This window comes from Xiphophorus couchianus, chromosome 20 (assembly GCF_001444195.1).
Source record: "Xiphophorus couchianus chromosome 20, X_couchianus-1.0, whole genome shotgun sequence".
Classification (NCBI taxonomy): domain Eukaryota; kingdom Metazoa; phylum Chordata; class Actinopteri; order Cyprinodontiformes; family Poeciliidae; genus Xiphophorus; species Xiphophorus couchianus.
The window spans coordinates 27683591-27711566 of NC_040247.1; the positions used below are offsets into that span (position 1 = coordinate 27683591).

Below are 27976 nucleotides of genomic sequence, written 5' to 3' on the forward strand. Positions count from 1 at the left end.
TAAACCAAAGCAGAGAGCTAGTCGAGACCTGCAGAGCATATCAAGAGCTAAATTCCTGCCCGTCTCCTCCTCCTCCTCCTGCTTCTCCGACTGCCTGCCTCTTATCAGCCAAAAAGCACCGGCTTTAAAAATAGATGGGAAAAAAACACATTGTGCATGAAGACAGCAGTTCCAGAAAAAGAGAGGAAAACAAGAAAAAGTGGAGCTTGATACTTGCATCACATAACTGTTGGCAAAACATGCCAGTTAGAAAAAAAGAAAGGAATTATCGCTTCACTCTTAATTGGAACTCACTCATGTGTGAAGAATGACTTTAGTACCGTGTCAAACAGAAGTTACCTGTATTCAGTTAAAAAAAAGAAAGAAAAGGACTTTGTCCCAATGAGTTGAATGACCTAAAAACAAAGTTCTTATCTCAGTTCTAGGTTAAATTATGACCCAGTCCAGGAATCGCTCCATTACAGCCACATTGATGGTGTATCAAGCAGCAACAGTCCACTCAGGCGGCCATGTGATGCCCGCAGCATGCCTCCTACACCCCTCCTCACCCGCAACGCCTACAGCAGCACACAGCTCAGGTACGGCCCGGGCTTCACTGACCGGAAAAGGACGATTCTTTGTTGATGATTCACAAGGCATAGCGATAAAATGTTTTCACTGTTTCCATCCTTTTTATTGTTTCATTGTTGGTTTTTTTTAGATTAGAATTTAACAAAATGCTGAAAAATAGCCAAATTCACATTAAGGATGTTCTCAGATATGTGTTTCTGTTGTCCATGTGCAATCAACGACTGAATTATTAGTCAAAGTATTTTTGTGGATTTTACTAGGACCTGATCTCCTTTAAGTTGGGAGACACGCACGATTAATTAATTTGCACAATTAACAATAGTGACCCCACTATTACCAACGTAGCAACTTTTCTGACAAAAAATAGAAATTGGTAGGTTAAAGATCGGCGATCGGCCAAAAAACTGTAATCAGTGCAGCCCTGTATTTCACCTTAACATCATCTCACTTTTTTTTTTTCAGTAAATTTATGATGGGTATATATATATTTAAATTTAGAAAATTGGTTAAAAAATAAATCAAGAAATCTGAAAAGAATAATGTTTTAAAAATTTGGAATAAGGGGGGAGGGAAGTTTGGTAAAGAAAAAATCAGAATTCTTTTATTTTATTTTTTTTTTTCCATACTCATTCAATTAATCTAGAACTTAAAACCTGCTGTAATGTTGGATCTCTAAACGCACCAGGCAACCACAACAAGTTTTCAGTTCAAGTAAATTACAAGCTAACGTTTTGAAGCAATGTTGATTTTCTGTTGGATTCAAAACTACTTCCACTGTCGAAGATGCCTTATTTATAAAATTTTTTTCTGTCATGTGTCATAGTTCTTAAAAAAAAAAAATCTTCATCATCTGTACATGATTTAATGTTTTCTTTTGTTTTGTTTCATCTTTCTCTAGAACATTAAATCAGTTTTGATTGACTTTGCAGATCGGAGGACGCCGCTCAGCATTTCCACCAGAGAAGTGGGAGTTTGGAGTCTCTGTCTCAGCTCATGATGGAGACCAAACCGCCCGTACCGTGCATCACCGTCTCCGCCGCTCGCCACTGCAACAGCACCGAGGTCATCGACGACGGCTCGTCGCACACCAGCCAATCCAGCGTGGAGTACAGCGCGCCCGGCAACCACACCCAACGGCGGCGGACGCGCGGTCGCCACAGAAACGACCTGTACGCCAACACCGGCAGCATGCCCAACCTTGCGCAGTCGGACACCCGTTTCTACGCCTACCAGCCTCAAGGGCGACCCAACACCACGGCGTATTACGTTACCGGCTACCCCAACCACCTGGAGCCGGAGCCTTACACCAACAGAGTTTACATGTACGAGGACGAGCTGGAGGGTCACTACAACGTCAACCCCTCCTACCACCACTACCATCACGCGCAGCAGGGTTACTACGGCCACGACGTCCACCCGCAGTACGGCTCGGACGTTACGGACGGCCTTTCGCACAACGTCTACGCCACGATACGGCCGCCCAGGAACCGGCAGGTCCCCCGTGGCACCGAGCAGGTCAGCAGGAGCATCCCGAAGGCCCTGGTGGTGGAGCACCTGAAGGGCTGGTACCAACGCAACGCGCCGCAGAAACAGGGAACGCATCACTGCGACTACAACAGAGGCTCACAGCACAGCCTGAGCTACCAGACCATGCCGGCGCCTTATCCTCACAACCACAGGAACATGTACTACTCCTCAGGTTGGTGTGCCGCGCTGCACGCAGGAGAGTTATGGCCACTGAACAAAAAAGAGAATTCAGATTTTAATCTCAAAATTCTGACTTTTTTCCTCAGAAGATAAATGTCAGAATTCGGAGAAAAAGTCAGGATTTTGTTTTTTTTTTCAGTTGCCCTTATCCTCTACCACAGCACCGCGTTGTCTCTCAGCTTCACGTTTTGCCGGTTCACCCGATAATCTGTACCATTTCTCTCCAGTGTCATCAGCCTCCTCCTCCAGCGGGAACTGGCACATGAGTAATCGTGGAATGTCAGATTACGACGTGCCCATGCATGAGTCGTTCTCCTGCTCATACAGCACAGCTCCCTACGGCCACCCGACCCACAGCAGGTAAGGAGAAGGAGAGAGAGAAAAAAAAACTTAGCTTCAGCTTTCCTGCTTATCCAATAAGCCACTCCCTGATCCTCCTCATCCCTGAGGCTAAGTGTTCCTGGTTAATTTGCTAACGAATTTGAAAAGTGCTGTTGTATTTTACCCGCAAAGCAACAATATGTAAATATTCTCTTTTGATTCTCCTGTAAGTGATGACTGTTGTCCGTGAAGCGTGCGGCTGTTTGCTCTGTGACAGAGCGTTTCAGTGGGATTACAGGATTACCATGCTCTCTCATAGATCTGCCACCTCCCAGCTTTTTAGAGGCTCTTGGTTCAGTCCTGACGGCCAGAGGCGTTTTTTCCCCTCTAGTCCTTCCTCCTCCTCCACCAGCCCCCCTTCCGATCCCTCCTTCCCCTCTTCTCCGTACTCCCCCGGCTGTTGGGTCAGACAGGTGGTCCCTGGCCCCGTGCAGCAGCAGCTCTCCAGGGGCCACAGGCTCAGTAAGGTGCCCTTTGCAGAAGGTAGCTCATAGTAAGTAATCTGGCCTGAGTCTCCTCTGTTGCTGTGTCCCCACGGTTTATATTTAATTTCATTTTTGCCTGTTGATGTTCTTGAGCAAACTTTGCATTTTTCAGATGTTTACTCCATGTTTGTCATGTATAATAAGGTTCCTGCATGGCTTATTAAAAATATGCCCGTCATACCAGATGGCATATTTTCATCCGGCGGTGGCCAATTTTCAGTCGTGTTTTTTTTTTTGTTTTTTTCTGTTTGCTCTCGTCTGCATCTTGCTGTCCTGCACACACAGACGCTCCCTGCCAACGTTCTGTCATTCAACCGTGACCTTTGCCCTCCTTTCCCCCCAACCCCCTCCCTCTCACGCACAGATGCCTCCCAGAAACTAGGATGCTGGCCCCTGCGGGGCCTTTAGAGAGGTTTGCCAGTGCCACTGAATGGGAAAATTTACCCCAATAATTTTCAGTCTCAGCAGATGAGAAAGGGTGAGAAAGAAAAAGAATTACGGTGGCGGTGATGTGTGGTTTCAGTCGTGCAGCAGGGACTAAAGGAGCGCTCCAAATCACTTCCAAAGACTTCTTCTGATTGGTTCAAGCCGGGTGTTTTTGTGGTGGCGGGAGAGCACCTGTGTGGCAGAGGGTGACCTCTGAACCTTGTGGCATTTAAATCTGTGCATGTTTGTCTGTGCATCTTTTAATGTAATGTGTTGTGATACTTGACTAATTTAAAACAGACTTTAGGATTAACAAACCCAGAATGAGGGATGCACCGATCAGAGATACTTCCTGTGACTGATTTTAACTTTAACGACTCTGACTGGCTGATAACCAATCCCAGTTTATGTTTAAGGTGTATAAGAAGTAAAATATGTTTTTCTTTTTTCCTGAATAAATTAAAGTTTGCATTTACTGTTTTATATAAAAACAATTCCACAGTAATGTCCTCCAGGTTAATCTATTAATCTATTGTTCTTCTTTAACTTTACTCTCAGTCACCTCCCTGATACTGAAATAGCTGAGTGTTCGTTCTTCTTCCACAACTTCCTCGCCGGAATGTCTTTTTCTTTTTTGTCACTAACACCTGTTAGCATTTAGGCCTGGTGTCTTCACGAATCAGCCAATCAGGGTCAGTCGAGGGTAAAAAAAAAAAATCAACCGATTCCAGTCATCGGCCGATTTTTCTGTGCATCTCTATCCAAAAATATGCAACCTGTATTGATTTTTATTTGTGATCTCACCAAACGTGTCCGAATGTTTTTTTGTGTGTGTGTTTCTTCCAGATCCACCGTGGATGTGAGTCACATGGACTCCCAAATGAACAACCAGACACACGGCACGGAGCCAGAAGAGCAGATTTTCTGGCACGAAGGCTCCAAACCAGGAACTATAGTCTAGTTCTGCAGGATTCCTTCGTGTTGATGAGCCGTCATTGTGCCTTAGACTGCACTTACTAGTTTTGGTTTTGTTTTGTTTTTTTTGTCTAAAATGGACTTGAAGAATGAAGGAACTTAATGGAACTAGCCGAATGAAGTGCTGAGTTTCAGTATTCTGCTGAATGCTTTTTGCAAACCGATGAAAGGGTTCTCTCTCCACTGGAGCCAACTGGAACGTCAGGGTGTTAGCGATGGTTATCGCCTGTGCACTGAAACCGAACCTGCTGCAGACTGAACGCTTCAGGCAGAGGGTGATTCCAGACTAAACTTTGACAGTGTTTGCCTTCAGAGATGCCACCTTCACACACACTCACACCGTCTCTGCTAAAAAAAAAAATAAAGGAACCTGAGCGAAGACGAACAACTTCAACAACTGACCTGTTTTGTTTTTTGTTTTGTTATTGAACACTGGAACCATGAAGGAGGAGCCAAACATCAACATGAAGGATTGAACTCATTAAAATGAGTTGTAAAAAAAACAATATTTTACAGAGTTTATAACCCCAATGATTCAAACAACCAGCCCACTTCCTTTAGTCTTTCAATTGATCACCAAAAAAAAAAAATATGTGAGCCAAATCTTTATTTGTAGCACCATGTGAGTATTACAGGTCACCAGTTTGAGATTACTGCCACTTCCTGTTTTGTGTTTGTTACTTGGTTTATTTGATCCATGCTGGAAATCATGGGCCGGTGCTCGTCCGTTCTCTCTAGAGAATGGACCTGTATGTAAGTGTTGTTATTGTAAATACACTGGTTCTCTCCTTGTTTTTTTTTAAATGCATTTTTTTATATATTTGGGGGGGAAAGCACATGTAATATATAGTGAACGATAATTGTTAAGCTGGTTCTTAGTTATTTGTATAATTGTGCGTTTGTTTGCAATAAAAAAAAAAATGTATTTGAGCCAGTGCTTTTGTCACTTTGGGGGGACCTTTAGTTCCAGAAGGTAATCTGGATGATAATCCAAGACTTCAAACTGAAGTGTTTTCAAAGACAATCACCAATTTTATTTATTAATAGTAATATGTGTACGAAAGCACCTAATCTGTCTTTTTTTTCACATTACAAAATTCAAACTCCAACCTCAAAATTCACTGCATTTTCTTGGAATTTTACAGAAAGCCAAGTAGTACATAATCGTGAAATCGAAGGGAAATAATTTAAGACTTTTTACATCTAACAATCTAAAAAGCGTGGCACAGTTCCACCTTTCTCTGCATTTATGACCATGTCTCTACCAGCTTTTGTGCCCATTGTTTGCAAAATGGATGATTTTCAAGACTTGATCGAAATTTTCAATTGGAATTCGACTAGGCCATTGTAACAAATGATTATCTGTTCATTTAAACTCAGGCTGTATGTTTAGGACTGCTGTCCTCGAACCTCTGGAGCCTTTTTACACGTTTTCCACAGGTTTCCTAACCAGACGTAGAAGAAACTCCTCCACACAGAATGATGCCGCAGTCACCGTGTTTCACCATGGAGATGGTGTGTTCATGGTGATGCACAGCGTTGCTTTTTGTATTTATTTACCCCCTATACGTCTTGTAAATTTTAAATGGAACTTCCTGTCTCATTTCAAGTGTCTTAAGATGTTTGCTCTAAAAACTGGACTCAAAATGCTTGGTAAGACTTTCTGTTTGTGCAGTGAGCTTTGAATAGTGTCACTCCGTCACATAAAAGTTTGATTTCAACGTGGCTAAATCTGGAGAGAGAAAAAAGTGCAATACGTTTGCAAAGCAATGCAAGTATGGCGGAACGAGTTGATTTTTAAACACCCTGAGATCTGCTGCTCAGCTGTTTTCTCACTGTTGTGCTTCGTTGTCAAGCTGGTTTTGTCCGTCCCTAAGCTGTAAACCAACCAAACCCGTATTTAAAAGCCGTCACACCCTCTTCGGTCTATAACCTCTCCTGTCATCCCTGCGGATGACAAACGGCGGAGTTTACAGCTTCAAAACCCTCCCTGTAAGAGGAGCCTGCTGCCCCACACATGTCGTCCATTTAATCCCCATGAACAACAATGTGCTGCTACAAGCCTTCTCCTCCTTTCCCTCCCTTGTTTCCTTCCTTCCTTCCTTCCTCACATTTTCCTGCCAGCCAACTCTCGGTAACAAGCTCGTGAACCAGCTCAGAGGAGGTCTCGCGCCCTCTCGTCCAGCTGTCTGCCTCGCAGCAGCTGCAGCCAGACGCTACCGCTGACGTTTCACTGCTGAAACAAAGCCCCGCTGCTGTCCTTACCCTTCATTATCAGGCCAGAAGAAAACTCCGCTAATGTGGAGTAAGGCTCGGTGTGAGCCGCAGTAATTTAGGTTCAGACAGACATGTCTCCACCACACGACGAATGAAGCGAAGAGCTGGCATCATAAGTCTGACGGTGTTCTCGGTGTCTGTTGTTCATCAGGTTTAAGGACCGCGAAGAAAACGACCAAACTTTGCTGCTCCGTTACCTTTAGGAAGCAATTTAGGCCCTAATTTTCTAACCTTATGGTTAAACGTTTGAGTCAACCTTATAACCGACGGTTTGTTATTAAAATGCTCTTCAGCAGATATTTGCTCATAAACACAAAAAGGGGGCGGATGTTTCACTCAAGCTAGTCCGATGAGCTACGTTAGCTTTCTTGAAATGTCACATGTAGACTCACTAGAAACGACAAAAAAAATATATCTTCAAACCACAAGTTAAAAGTGAAATCCTCGTTGCTAAACATGGCAGTGGCAGCATCAGCCTGTGGGAGTGTTCTTATTTCTGCAGGAAAGACTGTCAGAGTCGATGAGGAAATTACACGGAGCTAAAAACTGGACAAAAATCTGCTAAAAATTATGGAAAAACCAAACAAACTTGAGCTTGCGGCAGAGATTCGCTTTCCAGTAGAATCCAATGACTTTTAGATCAAAGCAAATTCTTGTTAGAATGGTCTAGAGCAGCGTTTCCCAATTCCAGTCCTCAGGCCCCCCAGCTCTGCATGTTTTAGATGTGCCTCTATTCCAGAGCAGCTGATTCAAATGATTGCATGACCATCAAGTGCTGCAGAAACCTGTTGATGTGGCGGTAATGCACCTGAAAGTTGTTTGCCAACCGCCATAAAACAAAAAGAAGAAGAAGAAGAACCTGTTGATCACCCATAGATTCAATCCAGGTGTGTAGCAGAAGGGAAACACCTAAAACATGCAGGGCAGGGAGGCCTGAGGACCGGAATTGGGAAACACTGGTCTAGACAAAGTCCTGACCTCAATCAAATGGAGAATCTTGACTAACACTTAAAAATAACTGTGCTCAAAGAACTATTTTGCAAAAAATAAATAAATAACACAACATTGAAGCTGATCAGAATGTGAACAAGTTGAATACCTTTGCGAGACATTACATGTAGCAACCTTTGGAGCTTCACTTACCCTACTGTAGGGAACAGTATGAATATCAGAATACAGATTTTGCAGGGGAGTGTGGGGGGCTTCTTTCTCTCTGCTGAGTCGACAATGACACACACCTGTTGACTGAGCAGCGGGCGGAATATACACACACACACGTTTGGCTGCTGCTCCGGGAAAAGAAAGGGCCTCCACTGTGCCCTCTGAGACATGACTTTACTTGATTCTGTTGCCAGCGGTGCTTGTGTTTACTCCAAGTTTCCCCAATATGGATGATGGGATGAGGCAGCAGGGGACGTAAATCACAGCTGTAGCCCAGAAGGAGCGATCGGGGAGGGAGCGGCCATTAAACTCAACAGAAACACTGGAGATATAGAAACAAGCCTGTGTGTGTTTTTTTTTTTTTTTTATTTTTTTTACACACAAAGGTGTTAAAAAGAAAACCCAGAATGATCTTTGAAAAACAAACTTTTAAAAGATTTTTTTTATTATTTTTTAAATTAGCCGTGAGAAAAAAAAAAAATTGCCATCAAAAGGCCACGTTTTCACAGGTTTATTTCTTTATTATTTTTATTTTTTTTTCCACGAGTGTATTCTTGTTATCTGGACGGAGCAGCGTCAAAGTATCTGGTCTGAGTTCAGGGCCTTATTGACAGCAGATGAATCCACTCCGTCAGAATATAATCTATAATCTGCTCCACGGTCATTGATTAGCATGTCAGATAAATGTAGCGTTAGCTCATCCATCACCCACGAGGCACCGTCAAGATTAAAGAGGTCAGGAGAATTCCTTTCAAGTTTTCCCTTTCAAATATTGACAAAGTGATCAGACTGAAGACAAAGCAGGGCTCGCTCCTTTTTCATGATTCTCTTGGTTTTGCAGCCTGCTGGTTCCAGTCCGACGTAAACCAGCTCCACTCGAAAATGTGAAGAGCTTTCCGCCTCCAGCTGTCAACTCGAAGCGCTCACGTCGTCTTGGCAGCGACGCGTGTTGAGCGAGCACTTTTCAGCCTCGGTTGAAGCTGCTTTCACAATTTCGCTCGAGTGCAAACGGAGACTGATTAAACACAGATTTCGTAAACAAGAGGCTTCGCAGCTTGCAACGGGACACAATTTGCATAGCCGGCGCGAGGGGTGGGGAGGGATGGGGAGCGAGAGAAGCACCCCTAACAAGTTCTGACCGGAGTGTCACGAGATACCCTGAGAGGAGACGACGTTTGTTGGTCTGCAGTCTTTCGTTTATCGGCAACATGCCAGACAATAAAGAAACCTAAAAGTTGTGGCAGCTACTCCTTCATTTTTCCCTCCAGAAAAGTCTGAATCTTCTGGAGGTTTTCCTCCTGCTGTCCCAGAGCCTGGAGCAAAAGGCCCATCGGAGTCCTCTTCAGCCCCGCGCCTTCCATCTTGTTCTCCACCTTGTTCTTCACGTTGCGCAGGCGAAACGAAGCGTGTGCGACTATCACTGCAGAGCAGACAGGAGTAAATAAATCACATTTTAAAATTTGACATTTGGCAAAAACAAACTCGTAAATAAACCCAGAGTATGATCTGATTCAGGGAGAATTGAGGCTATGTGTACACGAGACTGCTGCCGGTAAACTGCTGGTATTTGTCGGATGTTGAGCAGGGAAAAGACGAGACGCCTTCAGTCAGCTGCAGTTGCCATGCCACGTCACTAAACATCGCTATGATTTTAGCGTGTCGAAACAACCCTTCACTTTGACCTCAGACTCCCATGAATAAAGCGCTAGTGTAAGTTGGGTTAAACTGAAAAGGTTGGAAACACAACAAAGCACGACACTATCCGCCATTGATTTAGTTATTATCTGCCCGGACATGCGAAGAATAAACCCCGCAGCTGCCCGTTCTGCGCATGTGCGCCCGAGTGTTACAAAAAAAGTTTTACTCCAGTGTTTCTCAACCTTTCTTGGTCCAGCGACTCCCCTTTCCATTATCCAGGTCCCTTACCGGCCCCCCATCGAAGAAATTGTAGGCTACGTTGCACTGAATATTATTTCAGTGTTGATATTCCCATCCCTATTGCTGATGTTTTGATTTTTATGGTTGTTTCTGTATTTATTATCAAAAATAATCTCCCAGAGAACAAAACAGCAACGTGAATAGAAATTACCTTTACAGGCAAAAACGCAATGAATAGATGTTCAAGTTAGAAAGTGGAAAAAATATTCTTGTTTCTGTGCAATTTTCTGATGTTAGTTGCTAAATCCTGCACAAAATGACCAGATAAAAGATGCACAACAATACCAGTTTAAACTTTGATCTATTTGCAAAAAGACAGAGCTCTGCAACATTAAAACATGGATAGAACTGCAACTATATCAATCATAACTCTTCTTCTCTTCAGTGTTTCTGTCAGTTTCTGGTGGTAGCTCTGTGCTGCCTTCAAGAGAATAGGACATCAGAGTATCATCCATCAAATTTCACCCACTTGGCATTTACTGTGCAAACCAGAGCTTTCAGTGGAAAAGCAAAAGTTCCAGATCCTTTCAATGCCATACAAATATGAGACAGAAACATGGATTATATCTTTATATAGACCTGAATATTGATTTATAGATTAATACTTTTACTGGACAGAAATTACAACAAACAAAGCTGGTTCTTAGTAAAATCCTAATGAGTCAAATTGAAAGTGTCATGGAGTCATCAGCCTCATTACATTAACACTGTCACAAAAATAATATTGAAGAAATATACAGTATATATCGCATCTAATCAAAAACATAAATAAGTGATAAATTCCTTATTGTTATCATCTGTAAAATATATTTCTACTTAGCACTAGATGTCCCAACATACTCATGGCACTTCAACAATATTATTTTACCTTTTATCTGAAAACCGTGTCTGTTTATTTTTGCCATACAGTCCTCTGTATTAATTATGGCTCGAAAGGTCTTGCCATACAAGCTTATTCCACTGTATTTAATTTAGTTTCTTAGTTTATTCTTGCATTTTGTTCTTCATTCATTTCCATTTAGTTTTCTTTGATTAATATTATCCTCTCTTGGTTTATTGTTATGTCCTCTTTAGTTTCTTTCCTGTTGCTAGTTTTATTTGATCGTTTATTGACGTTCACCACCAGTAATCTTCACTCATCATGCTTTTCACCTGGGGCCTCGTGCATAAGGCCTGCGTGCGCACAAAAAATGTGTGGCACCATATTTTACGCACAAGTTGACATATATAAAAATTTACAGCTATCAGAAACACTGAAGAGAAGGAGAGCTGCCATCGATACAGTTGCAGCCATGCATGTTTTAATGTTACACAATACAGTTTTAGCAGGTTCGTCAAAGTCTAAACTGGTGTTGTTGTGCATTTAAGAAGTAAAGTTTACCTTCGAGCAAAAGCCCCCCAAAGTAATCCCAGCGCCCCCCCTTTTGTAAAAAATTTCCGCCAGCGCCCCCTGCCGTCCTCTGAACGCCCTCCGGGGGGCGCTACCGCCCCTGTTGAGAAACGCTAGTCTAGGCACAGCGGTGGTGCAGGGATAGAGCGTGCGACCCATACATCCTCGACAAGGGTTCAAGTCCCGCCCCGTTGACTTTTGCCGCCTCTGACAGCCTGACCACTGTCAAATAAAGTCCACTAGAAACAAACCTTTAAGAAATAAAATAAATAAAAAGTTTCGACTTTGTGTAATCCAGACCACTTTTAAATAATATAATAATTCATAATCCAGTGTTGCATAAAGATTATCCATCAACTTACAAGTGAGAGGTAAAGTGATTGCTGTCATAAACGTCATGACGCTGCCGAGCAGAGAAATCAGAATGTAGCTGGCCACCATGACGACGATCACGAACGCCGTGGGGTTCTGCCTCTTGAAGTTCTTGATCACGGCTCGGTTCTCTCCGGCCCAGACGGAGCCGAGGAAGACGGCCGACACCACGACCATGGCCGTGAGCATCCCCATAGGGTTGAGGAACCTGCAGGACCACAGCAGGGCGACACAAGGCAGGTTAAAGGCGGCGGTGATGCCTTCCGGAGATTCACGGAGCAAGTTATGGTGTATCCACTGTCTCCCTCTGGTGGTTAGATGTTTGTATTACAAAAACAACATTATCCCTGCACGTTATGATTTTTTCTGTGGACAATATCAAACTACAAAGCGTCAAAACTCACCTAAATAAACTGAAATCTGATTACATTCTGTGTTATTTAGATCAAGAAGCATCAAACCCGATGTTTTTCATGATTTTAATATTTTATTGTTTAAACGTAAACGATTAAACTGATCCACATTTATCCTCAGACAATAAGCTAACACGCAGACAAAGTAAAGAAAATAAAAATAAAAGTATGTGAAAACCTCGCTCGAATGTAAATAGTACTTTTCGTACTATAGTACTGATTAAAAATAACCAACAGGTTTGATTATAAACGTTTTCTGACAGCATAAGCATGACATCACATGGTTTACTCAAACTAGTGACCAAAAAAATAAAAATAAAAAATGTGTCAAAGTTCAGATTTGCTGATATGGAAACTATGAGTCAAGATGAAGCCACTGAAGCAATTTTCCAAACCTGGATTTGGACTCTAATCAAACAAGCAAATCCAGCTGCTTTGTCATCAGCATGGCATTTTCATTGGCTGAAGAAGCAAAACACGTGACCCACGTTTCACGACAAAAGCCCAGGTTTGCAAACTTGTTATGATGGGTAGATAGTACAACAAGCTTTAACTCGGACAAATAACAACCAATGACACACACACGGGATGTTTGACGCCATCAGATAAGATTGTTAGGTCAATTCCTCAACTAGCTACAGACATCTGGGCATGCCCAGACTGGCTCAGTCTGTTCCTGGATTTCACGCTACACCAAAGCCTCTGTGTCAATTATCTGTAAGTGTCACATGACCAGTTCCCAAAATGATCAACTTTTAACCTGCAGTATTTTTTTTAAAATTCATTTTGTTCTCAAACAGCAGCAGAGTTGATTTCCTATCTTTGCTTCCACTGATCTTTCTAGAAGTAGGTTAAACCCTTCTTTATGCCAACAAGGCGAGCAGACTGAGTGAATATAAAAAACAAACAAAAAAAAACAAAAAACACAGACTAAAAAACTTTTTACTGTATGGCATTTCTTACCCGACAATGAAGAAAACAGCAATGGCGAGCACCAGGTAATTAGACTGATAATAAAGCAGGTTGCTGACAACTCGGTTGTTCCATCTTGCCATGTCTCCAAAATCCGGTTTAGCGAACCTTTCCGAGCCGGGGAAGAAGTCATCCCACGACCTCAGCGGTGCTAGCTCTACTTTAGCCATTAGAGTCCTGTGGGTTCTTTTCGTCTGACAGCTCAGCTCAGCTGCACCAAGACGAAAAACAAACAGCTGAAACGTCAAGATCAATCTCGCGAGAGCGAGTTTGCCAGCTCATGACGTGGCTTTGAAAACCTCCCGCTATTGGACGAGAAGCGCACGTGTTTTTGCCATAAACTAAACAAGAGGCGCGTGAGCTCTGAAGTAAACCCACTAATTATGTTTCCAAAGTGTTTGTGGCGTCCGGTTCTAAGTTGTTATTTCTGTCGGATTTTTTATTTTTGTTAAAAACACAGGAGCAAGCGCCGTATTAGTTTCGACTTCCCACGTCAGCGAATCCGCCATATTGTGAGTGTCAAGTTATCGTTGGAAAGTATTAGAAACGGGATTTTCTGTGGAAAAGAAACTAAAGTATATGTTTAAATAAGTTTCAATTACCGTTTGAATATGAATGTCTGCAAATTAAAGTAAGACGTACTAATATGAACGACTGTGCTTGAAATTTACCCTCAACTCAGAGAGAGAGAGATCTGAAAATTAAACTGTATAGGTCATTCCATGATTGGAGAAATAATCCCTTTATTTAATAATTTTCTAGCATGTATTTAAGAATAAACTTTTAAATAACTAAATACCAGAAAAATCTGGGGGTTTTTTTGTTCCTTCAAGAGTCAGAAGTAGACATACAGTACATTTCCTTAGTATTTGGTAATGTTTCTGTTAGTAACATTTAAACTGTATGTATTGGGTCAAACATTTTGGTTATCCTTCCATAGTCTTTTCATAACGGCTTACTGGAATTATGGTCCATTCCTCCTGAAAAAATACCTTTAAAATTATTCCCAAAAATGTTTTAAAAGATGTTAATTAAGCAGCTTATGACATCATTATCTGGACCTTTTCAGATCTTTGACGGTGATAAATGTTTTTTTCTATATTTAAGTCTCATTATACGCCACTATGAAACAGCAAAGACATTTAAGATGGCCTCTAATAATGCAATAGTGAATGGATGACTCCTGGAACCTAAAGTGTAAGAGAAACAAAGAATGGTCTGTTCTGTGTTTGCAAATATGGACCAAGCTAGTTAGACTTCTAAAAAAGAAGATAAATGCTACGAATTATCACTTATTCTCTGGGCTGCACTTTTTTCCCACCATTATTCTCCAAGCGGATTCTTGTTATCTGCAGTTTCAAATGGAATGGAATAGAAAAAAACCCATCAGAACAAGTATGTAGTCCAAGTTTAGAGTTTTATTGACTGCAGATTAACCCACTCTGTCAAAAGAACCTCCGCACAGCTCTATAATCTACTGCAAGGTCACTGATTAAAATTTTGAACGAGTGGAAGGGAAGTACATTTACACCCTCCATCACCCAGGAGACACGGCTCAGATAAAACACAGGAGAGTCAGGAGAACTCCTGATAGGCATCATGGCTTTCCTTTTCAACTTTTCCAGATGGCAGACACTAGCAGTAAAGTATGTTGTGTAAACTTCAATCTCTATTGAAAGGAACTTTAAGTGCAAACCGGTGGAACCAACGACTCAATGAGACGAACTGAATGCAGATTTGTATTTTTATGTTCTTTATTTTTGAAGCATACCGTTTTACAGCCACAGGAACATGTTAAAGCAGATCTTGGAGAGAGAACAACAAGAAAGGATCTTGTTCATTTTCTTAGAAATAGCTCCATCCCTATCACCTTTACAGCATATTAAAGGACACTGTTGAGTTTTCTATTAGTAACAGTTACAAACAGCATCAAAACCAAAGAACACAGCAGGAAAAGTCGAGGTCTGGTCAAATGCTCTTGAATCAAACAAGAAGGTGCTTTGGTCGGACCAAAAGTAAACATTTCGGCCAGCATACAAGAGAATATGTGTTACAGACAATCAAAACAGTAACTCTGAATGCGCCATGATGAAATATGGTTATGGGAATATTATGCTGGCACAAAGTCCAAACCTAAATCCAACTGATAATCTGGATGTCTCCATCCAATCTGGTTGAATTTAGGATATTTGGAAAATTGTGTGCAAAACTTTTCATCTCTATATATCTAAAGCTGACAGAGACACACCTTAAAAGATTGGAGGTTGATTTAGGAAGTGTGGTGAGCAATTCTTCCGTTAAACCTTTCAAGATCACGTGTCATTATTTCTTCTAGTGGCACTTCACCTCGCAAACACTTGAAACTCAACATCAAAACTTGATCATTTTAGAACGTGTGAATGGAATTCAGCCAATTTGCCAACAGATCTTCACATTTAAACAAGAAAGTCTGTGAAAAAGGCAGAGGGATCAAAGAGGTAAACCAAAATATCATCTGCATAAAGTGAGGCATTTTAGTGTTCTCTGTTGATTCTGTTGCTATTTATAGAATTTAAAAAGAATATGTCTAAGATATCACATCAAGCCTTTACTTCATGAATAAATCTTAATTTGGTATTTTCTAAAAGTGTTTCAAAAGAATTGCAACACATCAAGACTGGCTAGCCTTCCTTGTATTTCTTTTATTCATTAAATTACTCACGAAAAGCACAGACATGTAGAGATTAATGTAAATTTCTTAACCAAGAAGCCTGTAGCTCTGGTGCACACAACAGATTTAGTGCAGGACAGAGAGACGCTCCTCCTCACAGCCGTGGAAAACATTCATTAGCAAAGATGCAGTTTGTCAGTTACAGTCGGCTCCTTAATATCAAGAGAGAAACTTTACAAAGGTTAATAAGCACAGAGAAAGCATTTTTGTTTCGTGTGGGGGGAAAAAGTGAGTTTTTCAATCATTCCGTTTCCTTTAGTTGTTCGTTTCCATTTATTTCCCGCGAGCCCTTAACAAAAAGCCCATCGGTGTCCCCTTCAGCTCCCGAGCTTCTTTAATGCACGCCACCTCGTTCACTTTGCGGTTGCAAAGGGAAGCATGTGAAACAGTCACTGCAGTGCAGAAGGAAAGGCAAATGCTAATGCTTGCAATTTAGCAAAAATATAATTCAGTGATCACTTATAATCAATTTAAACCTGGTCTAAATCAAGATACTCCATGTAACTTTTGTAATTTATTTATTTATTTTAACATATTTGTTGAAACAGATAATCTAAGAAAAAATTTAGTTCGTCTACCTTCTCCCAGTGCTAACTAAAAACAACCAATCAGAGCCAGGAGGCATATCGCAATTTTTTTGCCATGCTGCTCATCCATTAGCCATTAGCACATTTAGCAGTGAGTACATGAGGTTGATAGACAGCACTAAGTCACGCCTCCTGGCTCTGACTGGTTGTTTTTGGAGGTGATTGTTTTCAGATTATCTGTCTCATCACATATTGTCACCACATGGTGACAGTTTTAACAAACATGTAAAAAAAAACTAAAAAAACAACCTTCTTTATAAAAGTTACATACTTCAGCTTTAAGTGTAAATTTAAAACATTTTACAAAGCATAAATCCTTACATTTTGCTTTTTATGTTATTTATTTATTTAGTGAGACAAGGACAACACAGTGAACTTACCGGCCAGGGATATAGCGGTTGCTGACAAAAATGTCCCGACACCCACAAACGCTTTCGCCACAAAGTGAACGACTATAATGTTGATTATCAGAAACGTGAAGGGACTCCTTCTCTTCAAGTCGACAATAGGTGGCAGTTCTCCGACATAAGCTGAGAGCAGAAAAACGGCCAACATTACGGCAGTGCCGGTGCCCACTCCCACCGGGTCCTTGAACCTGCGGGACAACACGGAGGCACGTGAGCGAAGTTTAAAAATGCCGCGGCGTTCATGAAGCTTCAGTGTTTTGTTCCTATGTAAGCACTTGCTCCACCTAGTGGTTAGATGATTTATCTACAGCACAGGTGTCAAACTCCAGTCCTCAAGGGCCGCAGTCCTGCAACTTCTAGATGTTCCTCTGCTGCACCACACCTGAATAGAATAATTAGGTCATTAAGGCTCTGGAGAACTGATCTACACAAGGAGGAGGTAATTAAGACATTTCATTCCAGTGTTTTGTACCTGTGGCACATCTAAAAACTGCAGGACAGCGGCACTTGAGGACTGGAGTTTGAGACCCCTGATCTACAGCAACATGTCTCCTATGGTGCGCCTGGGAAACAGTATCGCTCGAACATTTTCACATTTTGTCACATAATCACAAACACAACAATCTCCAGCCATCTACATCCGTATTTCTGTCCCCTGCTGAGGAAAAAGCATCCTCACAGCAAGACGCGCTGTTTTTCCGAAGTCATGAGAAAATTACGAAAACTCATCAAATATTCAGTCCATTTAAGGAACAAAGTTCACATATCTATGTCTAATCTTTTCAGTCTCGCCTTTATGTAGAGCAAAAATGTAAAAGTACCACACCATGAAAGTTGCAACTGATACGCTTTGTTTAAGTGGTTCCTGCTAAGTCAGTGATTGAATGCCATCAACTTGGTCTCCTTCGATATAATTATTATATTTTTTTACCAATTAGATTATAAACCGAACTTGACTGCATTGTTTTACAACTTGGATTATTTTTTAGGCCGCACTAAGACATTTGTAGTGGGCTGACAGCGGATAAATGAACCGAGTTGAATTGTAAACAGTTTTGTTTTTCTTTTTCTTCCCCCATGTCCTGTCCAAGCAGTGTAACAAGCAGAACTGTGTCTGAGTGCCAAAAAGGAGCTGCACAGTTTTACTTTCACAAGTGGAGCATTATGTTTCCACTTAATATAAAAATATTTAAAAAAGGAAAAAAATATTTTAGCAGAATTTACTTTGCGTTTATTTTTAGTAGTCTTTCTGATTGTACAGGCATGCACTTTCATATTATAGCGTAAGACTTTGGAAACTTTATTTAGAATGTTACTCTACTGACAGTCTTTTTTTTTTTTTTTTTTACTTTTTAGAAGGTCATGGCCATGTGTTCATAAAACCTTTAGAAAGTTTAGAAATTATTTATTAAGTCTTCAAATCTAAAAAAAAAAAAAAAAAAAAAAAAAGAATTTTAACAGTAGCATCAATACTTTATAGGCCCATTGAATGTACTTAACACTTTTCATATTTTTCTATGTAAACATTTTCAAGGACCACAGCTACCTGGTTCTTTGTGTTGGAATAAGGACCCAAAAAGACAAAAGTGACAAAATGCAAAAGCTTTCCAGCGGTGTGAATACAATTTTGTTTATTGTTACTAGACCACAGACCAGTTCTTCAAGCTTAAGGACTTCATTGGAACTGAGTAATGACCTCTCTTTCTGGTTCAATTTGTTTCCTCGTTTTACTTTGTCCATCAAAACTAGCTGTGAAAAAACATCCCAGTATTATTTATTTAATTATTTATTTAATAGAAAAAGTAGGTTCAATTCTGCTTTACAAACGACAGGATAACAAACTTTATTAATATATATATATATATATATATATATATATATATATATATATATATATATATATTCTTCTTCTTCTTCTTTTTGTTTTATGGCGGTTGGCAAACAACTTATATATATATATATTAAATTACAAACAATAAAACGATGCAGTGTACGACATTTCTTACCCTGCAATGATGTAAACAGCAGTACTGAGTAGCAGATAATTAGTCTGGTAATAAAGTAGGTTGCTGATTAGTCTGTCGTGAAAGTCGATGCTGTCAGTCGGTGTTTTCCAGCCGGGGAAGAAGTCTCCCCATTGTCTGAACGGCGGCATCCTGGAGCTTATTTCTCTGACAGATAGCACAGACAAGCAGCACTGGAAACTTTAAAAGATGACAAATCTCGCGAGAGACGTTATAAACTCCGCCTTCCGTGACCGAAAAACTCTCACGCCATTGGTCGGCGAGCGCACGTTTTCTAAAACTCTTCCGGCATCGCTTCGCGAGGAGACCAGAGATGACAGAAAGATAATTTTCGGTGAAAACTGTGTTGTTGGTTTATAAAGTGTGCCGGTTTTTTCCTGTTTTCCATAAGCGGCTGATGCTGACATGTTCTGATAGTGTGCCCGGTGCTTCGAGACCGTTATTTATACCGCAGTGACCTGTCCTCCAATCACATGTTAGCCAGCTAGCTCCTCATTTACTGCAAGCGAACCCAAACTGAGCGACCTGACTTGTTCTCTCTCTCTCTGTGTGTAGATGTGGAGCAGATTTTTCAGACCTGCTGTGATCAGTCATAGTGTATGGAGGAGTCTGTTCACCATGCGGCTGAAGACTAGCGAGTTCAAGTCTCTCTTCACTGATGGGCTGAAAGGAATAGCAGGTGAATACACACGATTTGATAGGGAAACAACTCAGAGTGGATTCAGTTCAATTCACAAGTCTGGCAATGATTTGATGCGATATTATGTGCTCATCTAACACCATCATTTACATATTTATCAACTTACAGAAGTTTAATATTTTTGTTCAAGTATGACTTGACTACTTTATGTTAATTCTGGTCAGGGGCCGTATAGGGGCGGGGGGGTATGATCATTCTAAGGGCCCCTGACCAACAGGGGGCCCTCCACAATTTATGTATTTATTTTTTGTTCATAGAAATAAAATTAAAAAAATTGGGGCCCTGTCAGTTACAAAATTAATCATATTGTGTTTTCAAAGATTGTTTGTAGCAGTAAAAATGTAATGTTCCCACTCCCAGAACAAAAAGAACACATCCATATTTGCCCTGAATCCCCCTGGATCTGCATGAAATGGTTCGTTCCTTCTTGGCACACTTGACGGTGACGAGGTTCAGCAGCAGTCAGTGGAAGACAAGAACCACTGTGGCAGTTACGATACTACTAAGAAAAAATATAAAATCTCCACCATTAGCACATTTAGCAGTGAGTGAATGAGGTTGATTGACAACACTAAGACCCTCCTCCTGGTTCTGATTGGTTGTTTTGGCCAGAGTGTTGCACTACTTTAGCATGCAATAGCAGCTCAGGGAGGAGGTGGAGGAGATTGATTGTTTAAATTTAAATTTAAATTTTTTTTGTCAGGGGACCCAAGATTCCTGGTGGCACCCCTGATTCTGGAATCAGGCATTTAGATTTAAATAAGCATTTTTTTCAAAATGAATAAAAATAGATCACCTGAAGGCCTGTCACGATAATAAATGTTGCTGGACAATAAATTGTTCCAGAAATTAATGCGATAAATAATAATATTGTCATTTTGAAACATTTTCAAAAAATATATTAATAATGATGCAAGTTCACCCTCTGATGTAAACATTCACCCTTTTTTCTGTCTCAAAAATAATTTGTTACCACTAGTCTTGAGAAGTCAGCGATTTAGTCTACTTATGTAAAGATTTTGGTATAAATAAAGCTTTGCTGCATTCGTACATTTCCTTTTTACCTAAAGAAACCTAAAACTCAGGACACTTTATCGAGGGTTGTAAGATATTTTGTTACTTTGTCATCCACTGACCTCAAGCTTTGTGATTTGGTAAAAACAAAAATACTGCCGTGTGCTTTATATTTCGTAATAGGTTCAAAACAGGTCTGTAGTCTAACCTGTTGTGCAAGTAGTTTGTTTTTAAAATGTGGGGGGGAAAAAAGGCATGGAACAGATTTTTATTTTAGTTTATTGTAATTTGGAAAGGAATGCTCTAAACTTTTCATTTATATTCAAGAGTGCCAACTATTGTGCAGCTAAGCAAGTCTGCATATTGTTCAGTGTTTTTCAACAAAATTAGACTTGAATATTGAAGTTGTTTTGTGACCTTTATAAGATCTGACAATGTTGATTATACAAAATAATAAATAAAAAAATCGGTATCGGCCAAAATCGGGATCGGTGCATCGCTACTATTTGAGAATCTGACTTGTAAATAACTCAGAATCTCGTTTCTCCAGAGCTGTTTGAGAAGCACCAGTACGAGTTGCGGATCGCTGGCGGCGCTGTGCGAGATCTGCTGTCCGGGAAACGGCCTGAAGACGTGGACTTTGCCACCACAGCCACTCCGGAGGAGATGAAGCGCATGTTTCAAGATGCTGGAATCAGGTTGATCAACAATAAAGGAGAGAAGCACGGCACCATTACCGCACGGGTAAGACGCTGAATCTTTTTAATGGCAACAAATACAAAAAAATATGCTTTTTAGTGATTATTTGAAAAGCTGTCTTCATATCAGCTCTTTTTCTTTAACCTAAAGTGTATCATAGTCCATCCATTTCATCCCTTTTTTAACACCCTTGTCCCTGTGCGGTCGGGAGGTGCTGGTTCCTATCTCCAGCTAACACTCTGGGAAAGAGGCGGCGTCACCTGGACAGGTCGTCAGTCTGTCACAGGGCAACACAGAGACAGACGGGACAAACAACCATGCACACGCACACACACTCACACCTAGGGAGAATTTAGAGAGACCAGTTAACCTGACAGTCATGATTTTGGACTGACTCTATGCAGAAAAACCCCGGGCCTGGAATCGTAACCCAGTACCTTCTTGCTGCAAGGCAACAGTTCTACCAATTGCGCCTCTGCTCAGCCCTGTATCATAGTACCTTTAAGTATCATATTCTTGATACTTAAAGGTAAATAGATGAAAGTTTGTTAAAGCAATACTTCCGTAACTAAACCGTCATCTGGCATAAAAGAGAACTTGTTACCAGAGCTGGATTCTAATGAAATCCCTCTGCTACCGGAGCTGCGTGCATCAGTTTCGCTTCTGTCTCCAGAGGTAGACGGCTGAATAATTACTGTTTGTTTGGGCAGGAGATCAAAAAAGCTGGAAGTGTCTGCAGATGAGAGGATCGGCAGGAATGTTGCACTGCCAGATGTCGTTGGACCAAAAATATCAGGCTGTGAAACAGTTTTCTTCAACTTATTGGACATTGACTTCTTGTCTTTTGTTTCTTTAAAAATGAATGCACAATCTATTTTATCATTTAGCGCTACAAAAAACCCCCAAGCATCCATAATCCGTGGTTCTGTGTATGTTGTTGAAGATGAGTGTTTTTGAGGAATAAAACTCTTTTCAGCTTCATTACATGGCTATGAAAATAAGAGTTGTAGTTGTTAGCTTGTGCACTTTGCCTCAAGCTTTAGTTTTAAGGAAAGCCAAAAGTAGGGCGAAGAAAAAGGCACTTAATGAATTGTTTTACGAACATGTGGCCATGAATGATTAAATAACCAGTTTGATGAATCGAAATTGTAACCATGTGAGCTGTTGGCCCAGCCTCACAACCAGTCTGATCAGTCAAAAAATACTTAGTAGTAGTAGTTTAAAGGGATATTTATTACAGTGGTTCTGTTAGTATTAATTTAGTTCTCCCCAGATTACAGTTATGCCCCAAATTATTTGTATTACTGTCCCATGGCAACCAACAAGTTTGATTCTGAAAGGAAATGAAAAGTTTTCCTTCTTTTGTTTATAACCTTAAGTGGTGGGCACCGCTAGCTAAAAAGTTAGTTGCGCTATCACTAAAGCACTACTCATAGACATTAGTTTAGAAGCTTTTGCTAAAGCACCAACTTTAATAATAATTATAATAATTTACCAGTTGTATAATCTTCTTAGATATTTATGTTTAAATATTGTTATTCAATGTCTGTATTTTATTTTGTTCCTGTGTGCTTCTTGTTTGAAGTTATTTGTTCACCCAGTTCAAAATAAGAGCAAGAACATAAACGTCGAACTACTTCAAGAATTAAGAACAGTTGGTGACTAAAACTGCAGACATGAACTGAAAGCATAAAAAACAGCCAAGTTAGTGCAAAGCACTAAATATTAGAGCTTTGCTAATATTAGCTAAAGCGCTAAACTAAAAGTTAGCTTTGCTGTTAGCGCACTAGCGGAAGTGTTTCCACCACTGGAAACTTAAATCTCCCAGTGGTATGAATCATCTGGGGCAAAGCTAAAGCTTGTCCTGGAAGTTGAAGCTAACGGATAGCCTGAGACTTTGCATTTGTTCAAACTGTTACACAACCCAGAGTTGCTTCATGTTCTGTACTCTGCACAGTTCCCACAGGAGGAAAATCATGGGTCACCAACTTCTACCTCCATCTCCATGTACTTCTGTATGAATAACCATCTAGTATAAACTGGAGATGCAGTGAAGGTTCATTAAGGGGATGTTTGAATTAAACATATTTGAGATTGAAGTTGTTTAAATGAGATCAACATCCACTTTGGTCTTGGTCCCTCCTAAGCTAACTGTTAGCGCCAGCCTGCCCGATCAACTGTTCTGGATTCATACTGATAAACCTGTTAACATCTTTAAGCTGCAACTTTAGAAGGTTACAAAAATCAAATCAAGTATAAATAACCAATTATTAGTTTTTAAACTAAATTCTTCTCTGTCATTTTATTGTTTATTCAGCCCAAACTATATCAGGCCAATAACAATAAAGGTCTGGCTTTACATGAGGTTTAATGAACGTCCTATTAAAGATGTTAAACATCCTGGGAAGCAACTCTACTCTCTCTCTCTTTCTCTTTTCTTTTTTTAAAAAAAAAAAAGCTGACTCCAGATAAAGTCAAGGGGAGAAATGAGAAGATGTACTGGTGGAGTAAAACCTGGGAGTAATCAGCAGTTGGATCATTGCTGATGCAGCTTCATTTCTTCCACTGCCGTTTATGACTGTTGGTTTCATCTCACCTTTCAGCTGCAGGCAGCGTCGTGGCTGAGCGGAGGCTCTCAGAGATATTGAGCCGCAGCATTGAAGCCTATAACAGAGTGTGTGTGCTGCCTCGCATTCCTTATGAAAGTTGATTCTTCTCCTCGTCCAATCCAAACGTCAGATTAACGAATCGCATGGAGCATCAGTTTCAGGTTATGGGACAGCAGAAGTGAATGCAATCAGGGTCTAGTGAACGAAGTGAACTAATGCTTACTTTATAGTCCAGCTTTGAGCTCACTGAAAAGTTTGTTGCAACATAAAATAAAATCCGGATATGATGAGATTTGAAAATGAGTTTTGTTTGCCGTGGCCTGGTGTTGGGATGGATAGTGAAAAAAGAAAGGGCTTCTAACAGCGACGGCCTTTTGGGGTGCACTGACCGCAGCTTCTGAAGAGAAGGCTGTTTGGACCCAAGAGTTGGTGGGATTGTGGTGTGAGGCGCTTCACTAGCTGCGTTTTTATTAAAACTAGCAAATCTTCTGCTAGTTGGGGATGTCACGCTGGCAATATTCTGCTTATGTCAAAAAAGCACAATTTTGCAATTGCTGTGTTTTCATAGAGGAAGAAATTCAATTTAAAACACACGTGAATAAACGCTTGTTTATGCTGTAAATCATTAAAAATCTTGGCAGCGACCGATGTAAACAGCTACATGAGATATATTTATAATTCAACCACTAGTGCTCTTCATCTGTCGGCCAAGAGAGGAGATGTCGACGTCTTATTCCGCCGTTGGGGCAACAAGCCCCTTATACTTGGGAGCGGTTACATATGAGGCGTTTTGGGGAAATTGGAGTCTATGTTTGGGATTCAAGACGTTCCAATGACACACAACGTTTTATGAACTCTGCGATGCCATGAGAGCATAAGCTTTTGAAATGCTTATGCTATAATAAGAGCATAATTAAGTTTTATCTCAATACTTAATGTATTGAGATAATATTACCTAGTTAGTTTTTTTTTTTCATTTAATTATTGAAATAAATAAAGTTTTTAACCTTTGTCCTCCTCAGTTGCACAATGAGAACTTTGAGGTGACCACACTGCGAGTGGACGTTGAGACGGATGGCCGGCATGCGGAGGTGGAGTTCACCACCGACTGGCAGAAAGACGCCGAGCGCAGAGACCTCACCATCAACTCTATGTTTCTGGGTAACTCCACTGCCGAACGAAAAGGAACTTCATTGATGAACAGTGATCACGTTTTAATCCCAAGCGGTCCACTATGCGTCTGGCAGGGCTCGACGGAACGTTGTACGACTATTTCAAAGGCTACGAAGACCTCCAGAACCACAAAGTCCGATTCGTCGGCAGCGCTGAGCAGAGGATAAAAGAAGATTACCTGAGAATACTGAGGTATTTCAGGTAGGCAGCCTCACTTGTGGAAACCGGAAGTGGTGTGCGGTTATTTCTAAACAAGTGGTTCAGTTGGTCACGGTGTTGTTGTTTTGCCCCAGGTTTTACGGCAGGGTGGCTTTAAAGGCCAACGAGCACGAGCCCGAGACTCTGACCGCCATCAGGGAAAACGGCCGAGGGCTGGCAGCCATATCAGGAGAAAGAATCTGGGTGGAGTTAAAGAAGATGGTGGTGGGGAACCATGCTGCTCATCTGCTGGAGCTCCTCTACGACCTGGACTTAGCTCAGTACATCGGTGAGATACGTTGGACTTTAGAAAATACTAACATAAGAGCAGATTTTGATTCAGGCATTTTTAAAATATATGAAATCTGAGCTAAAATAGTTTATTCAATCTAAAGCACATGAACACAAATAACAATAGTTGTTACAATCAACACTCTGAGTGCGATCAATGAGATTCAAAATGAAGCGAAAAAGAAACAATTCATAAATGTTGCACAAATCGAAAAGATGTAGGCTGAAGCTGTTCAGCTGATACATGCCTAAAAAATGGAGCCAGGGAGTAAATGAGTTTCATTTTAAATTAAACTTTTGGATTTTTAGGTCTCTTTTTTTATTTATTTATTTTTATTAATTTATTTTTTATTATTTATGACTTCACTTTAAAACAGGGACCCAAAGTGGGTCCTCGAGGGCCGGCATCCTTGCACATTTTAGTTTTCTCTCTGGTGATAATTACATTTTCAGCATGTCAATGTTCTTCTTAGGCCTTCTAACGAGCCATCATTGGATCCAGGTGCGTTAAACCAGGGAGAGAACTAAACCCTGCAGGACGCCGGGGCCCTCGAGGACCCACTTTTGGCACCACTGCTTTAAAACCTTCACAGAAATGCGTCAAATTCTCCTCCTCGAGTTTCTGTTCATTCCAGTTCTGCTCGTCTCCCCGCTACGCCCCAAGGTTTGCCTCCAGATGGCGGCGTTGACGAGGTGAAGCACGTATGGGGGAACGCCAGCGCCCACTCTCCCAAACCCATGACGGTCCTGGCGGCCCTCTTCCACGGCCCGGACGACGTGGACAGGACGGACCTGCGGCTGAAGGTGTCCAGGGAGGAGAAGACGCTGGCTCTGTTCCTGGTCAAGCACAGGCGGACGCTCCGCAAGAGCGACGAAGAGCCAGACGACCTCAGACCTTTCACTGACTTTATTATTGATGTAAGTCTGCAGGAACAAGCTGATGATTACTTGTGCCTGCGTACCAAACCAATTTTAAGGTTGCATCCCCATTTTCTTGTAAATTTTCGACCAATCTTCATGTGTGGATGATTGCAGCCTTTTAGTGCCTTCGAAGGTTGATTCTGTGAATCAGCCTCTAAAAACGCTAGCTTGTAAAGCATATTTAAAGTACATTTAGTCCAATCTTTTCTTTCTTCTGCTGAGTGGCAGGGTTTAACTGCCAGAGCTAGAAAATAAATTCAGAAGCAGTTCCTCCTCCGTACGAGAAACTTTCTCATTATAAGATTCAGAACTCCCTGGCACAAATATTGGCACTCCTATCATTACCTTTTAAAATAAAGGGAAGTGAAGCAGCTTAGTTTTTTAAACTCTTCTTTTTATTTTTTAAGTTGATCAAAGTTTGTAGAAAATTTGTGACAGCTGTGATTTTAAATCTGTCAGAACATATTTGTCAAATTAAAGACGATTCGATATCAACCAAAATATGAATATTGGATTATAGCGACTCGCGTCTAAAATCCCTGATAAAAGCACATCAATAGAACCATTCTGCTCCAGAATTTAGTCCGGTCCAGCAGCGCCACACACAGACGCATTGGTTAGTTGATTAATTTGTACTCAAAGCTGCGATATCGGTATTGCATCAGAAATGGAAAAAGTTGTATTGGGATTGGTAAATTGTTAATTGCCAGGTGAAAGGTCAGATCTGCTTTCACAAGTTTGAACCATTTGAATCTGTTTTTTTATATATTCATCGTAAATATCTGTAATATCTCGCACTACCCAGAGCCGGGAGCCGGACTCTCAGAGCAAAGTGTGTGAGCTGCTGAAGTATCAAGGTGAGGAGAAGCTGCTGGCGGAGCTCCAGAGGTGGTCGGTGCCTCGCTTCCCCGTCAGCGGCCACGATCTGAGGAAGATGGGCGTCACATCGGGGAAGGAAATTGGCACCAACCTGCAGGAGCTCCGTGACATCTGGAAGAAAAGTCGATACCAGATGGATAAAGACGAACTGCTGAGTCATGTGAAGCTTTGAATAAAACAGCAACTGGTCGCCATGGTGGTTTAAATAGCCAAGTGTTGTTTAAGGTGTTCTCTTTATTTTAGACAAAAGGGGAAAAAAAACTCAAAGGGTTTTTGTGTTTAACTGCACTGCAGCCAGATACTGTATGGTTAGAGTAGCTGCAGCATGTTGTGAATAAGGACTCTACAAAAGGAAGACGTGTGTATGCACTTTTCATTTTCATTTCGATTCAAATCTGCAGAGGCAGCACTTTGGACAGGTATATTTGGCTTTGCAGCTGTCTGCTTTGAAGTTTTTCTTTAAAAAAAAAAAAAAAAAAGGCTGATGCTTAAACCCTTGTTTTACCACCTGTGTGCGAAGACAAAGCGTAGCTGCACGGGTTTCTGCCGGTGGAATAAAATGCTTCATCCAGTGCCTTGTACAAGTATTCACATCCCTTGAAATTTTTTATATTTTGTCATGTTGGAACCACAAACTCCAGTTGGTCTGTATATGATTTCATGTTATAGGCTGACATAATAATGGTGGATTGTTTTA

At 41.0% G+C, this 27976-nt stretch overlaps 4 protein-coding genes across 11 annotated transcripts in view; 2 read left to right on the top strand and 2 right to left on the bottom strand.

The window, feature by feature from the left end:
* Nucleotides 1-5474, top strand: part of frmd4ba (FERM domain containing 4Ba) — a 54491-nt gene extending 49017 nt beyond the window's left edge. For 2 of the 7 annotated variants that reach the window (XM_028002287.1, XM_028002281.1), the window contains exons 20-23: nt 420-578; nt 1500-2269; nt 2505-2637; nt 2918-5474. In XM_028002287.1, the coding sequence (XP_027858088.1) occupies nt 420-578; nt 1500-2269; nt 2505-2637; nt 2918-3152 (1297 nt within the window). In that variant the 3' untranslated portion in view covers nt 3153-5474. The remainder of the gene's footprint in view (nt 1-419; nt 579-1499; nt 2270-2504; nt 2638-2917) is intronic. The other 5 variants (XM_028002282.1, XM_028002283.1, XM_028002286.1 and 2 more) reach the window with 5 other exon arrangements.
* A 3004-nt stretch (nt 5475-8478) lies between these two features.
* Nucleotides 8479-13309, bottom strand: arl6ip5a (ADP-ribosylation factor-like 6 interacting protein 5a). Its single transcript, XM_028003251.1, has 3 exons — nt 13059-13309; nt 11673-11890; nt 8479-9402 (listed from the first exon to the last, which is right to left on the bottom strand). Exons 1-3 carry the CDS (start codon nt 13235-13237, stop codon nt 9227-9229), a joined length of 573 nt encoding a protein of 190 aa, XP_027859052.1. The 5' UTR covers nt 13238-13309; the 3' UTR covers nt 8479-9226.
* On the top strand, nt 11787-27955 carry trnt1 (tRNA nucleotidyl transferase, CCA-adding, 1). Of its 2 annotated transcripts, none has more exons than XM_028003249.1 (8): nt 11787-11918; nt 19351-19474; nt 21060-21253; nt 24840-24978; nt 25065-25191; nt 25284-25477; nt 26144-26397; nt 27206-27955. In XM_028003249.1, exons 2-8 carry the CDS (start codon nt 19351-19353, stop codon nt 27449-27451), a joined length of 1278 nt encoding a protein of 425 aa, XP_027859050.1. In that variant the 5' UTR covers nt 11787-11918; the 3' UTR covers nt 27452-27955. The 2 variants fall into 2 exon arrangements, with proteins under 2 accessions (XP_027859050.1, XP_027859048.1); XM_028003247.1 differs by lacking the exon at nt 11787-11918 and adding an exon at nt 19004-19129.
* On the bottom strand, nt 14804-18974 carry LOC114135721 (PRA1 family protein 3-like). Its single transcript, XM_028003252.1, has 3 exons — nt 18778-18974; nt 16745-16959; nt 14804-16169 (listed from the first exon to the last, which is right to left on the bottom strand). Exons 1-3 carry the CDS (start codon nt 18924-18926, stop codon nt 16051-16053), a joined length of 483 nt encoding a protein of 160 aa, XP_027859053.1. The 5' UTR covers nt 18927-18974; the 3' UTR covers nt 14804-16050.
* Nucleotides 27956-27976: the final 21 nt, after the last annotated feature.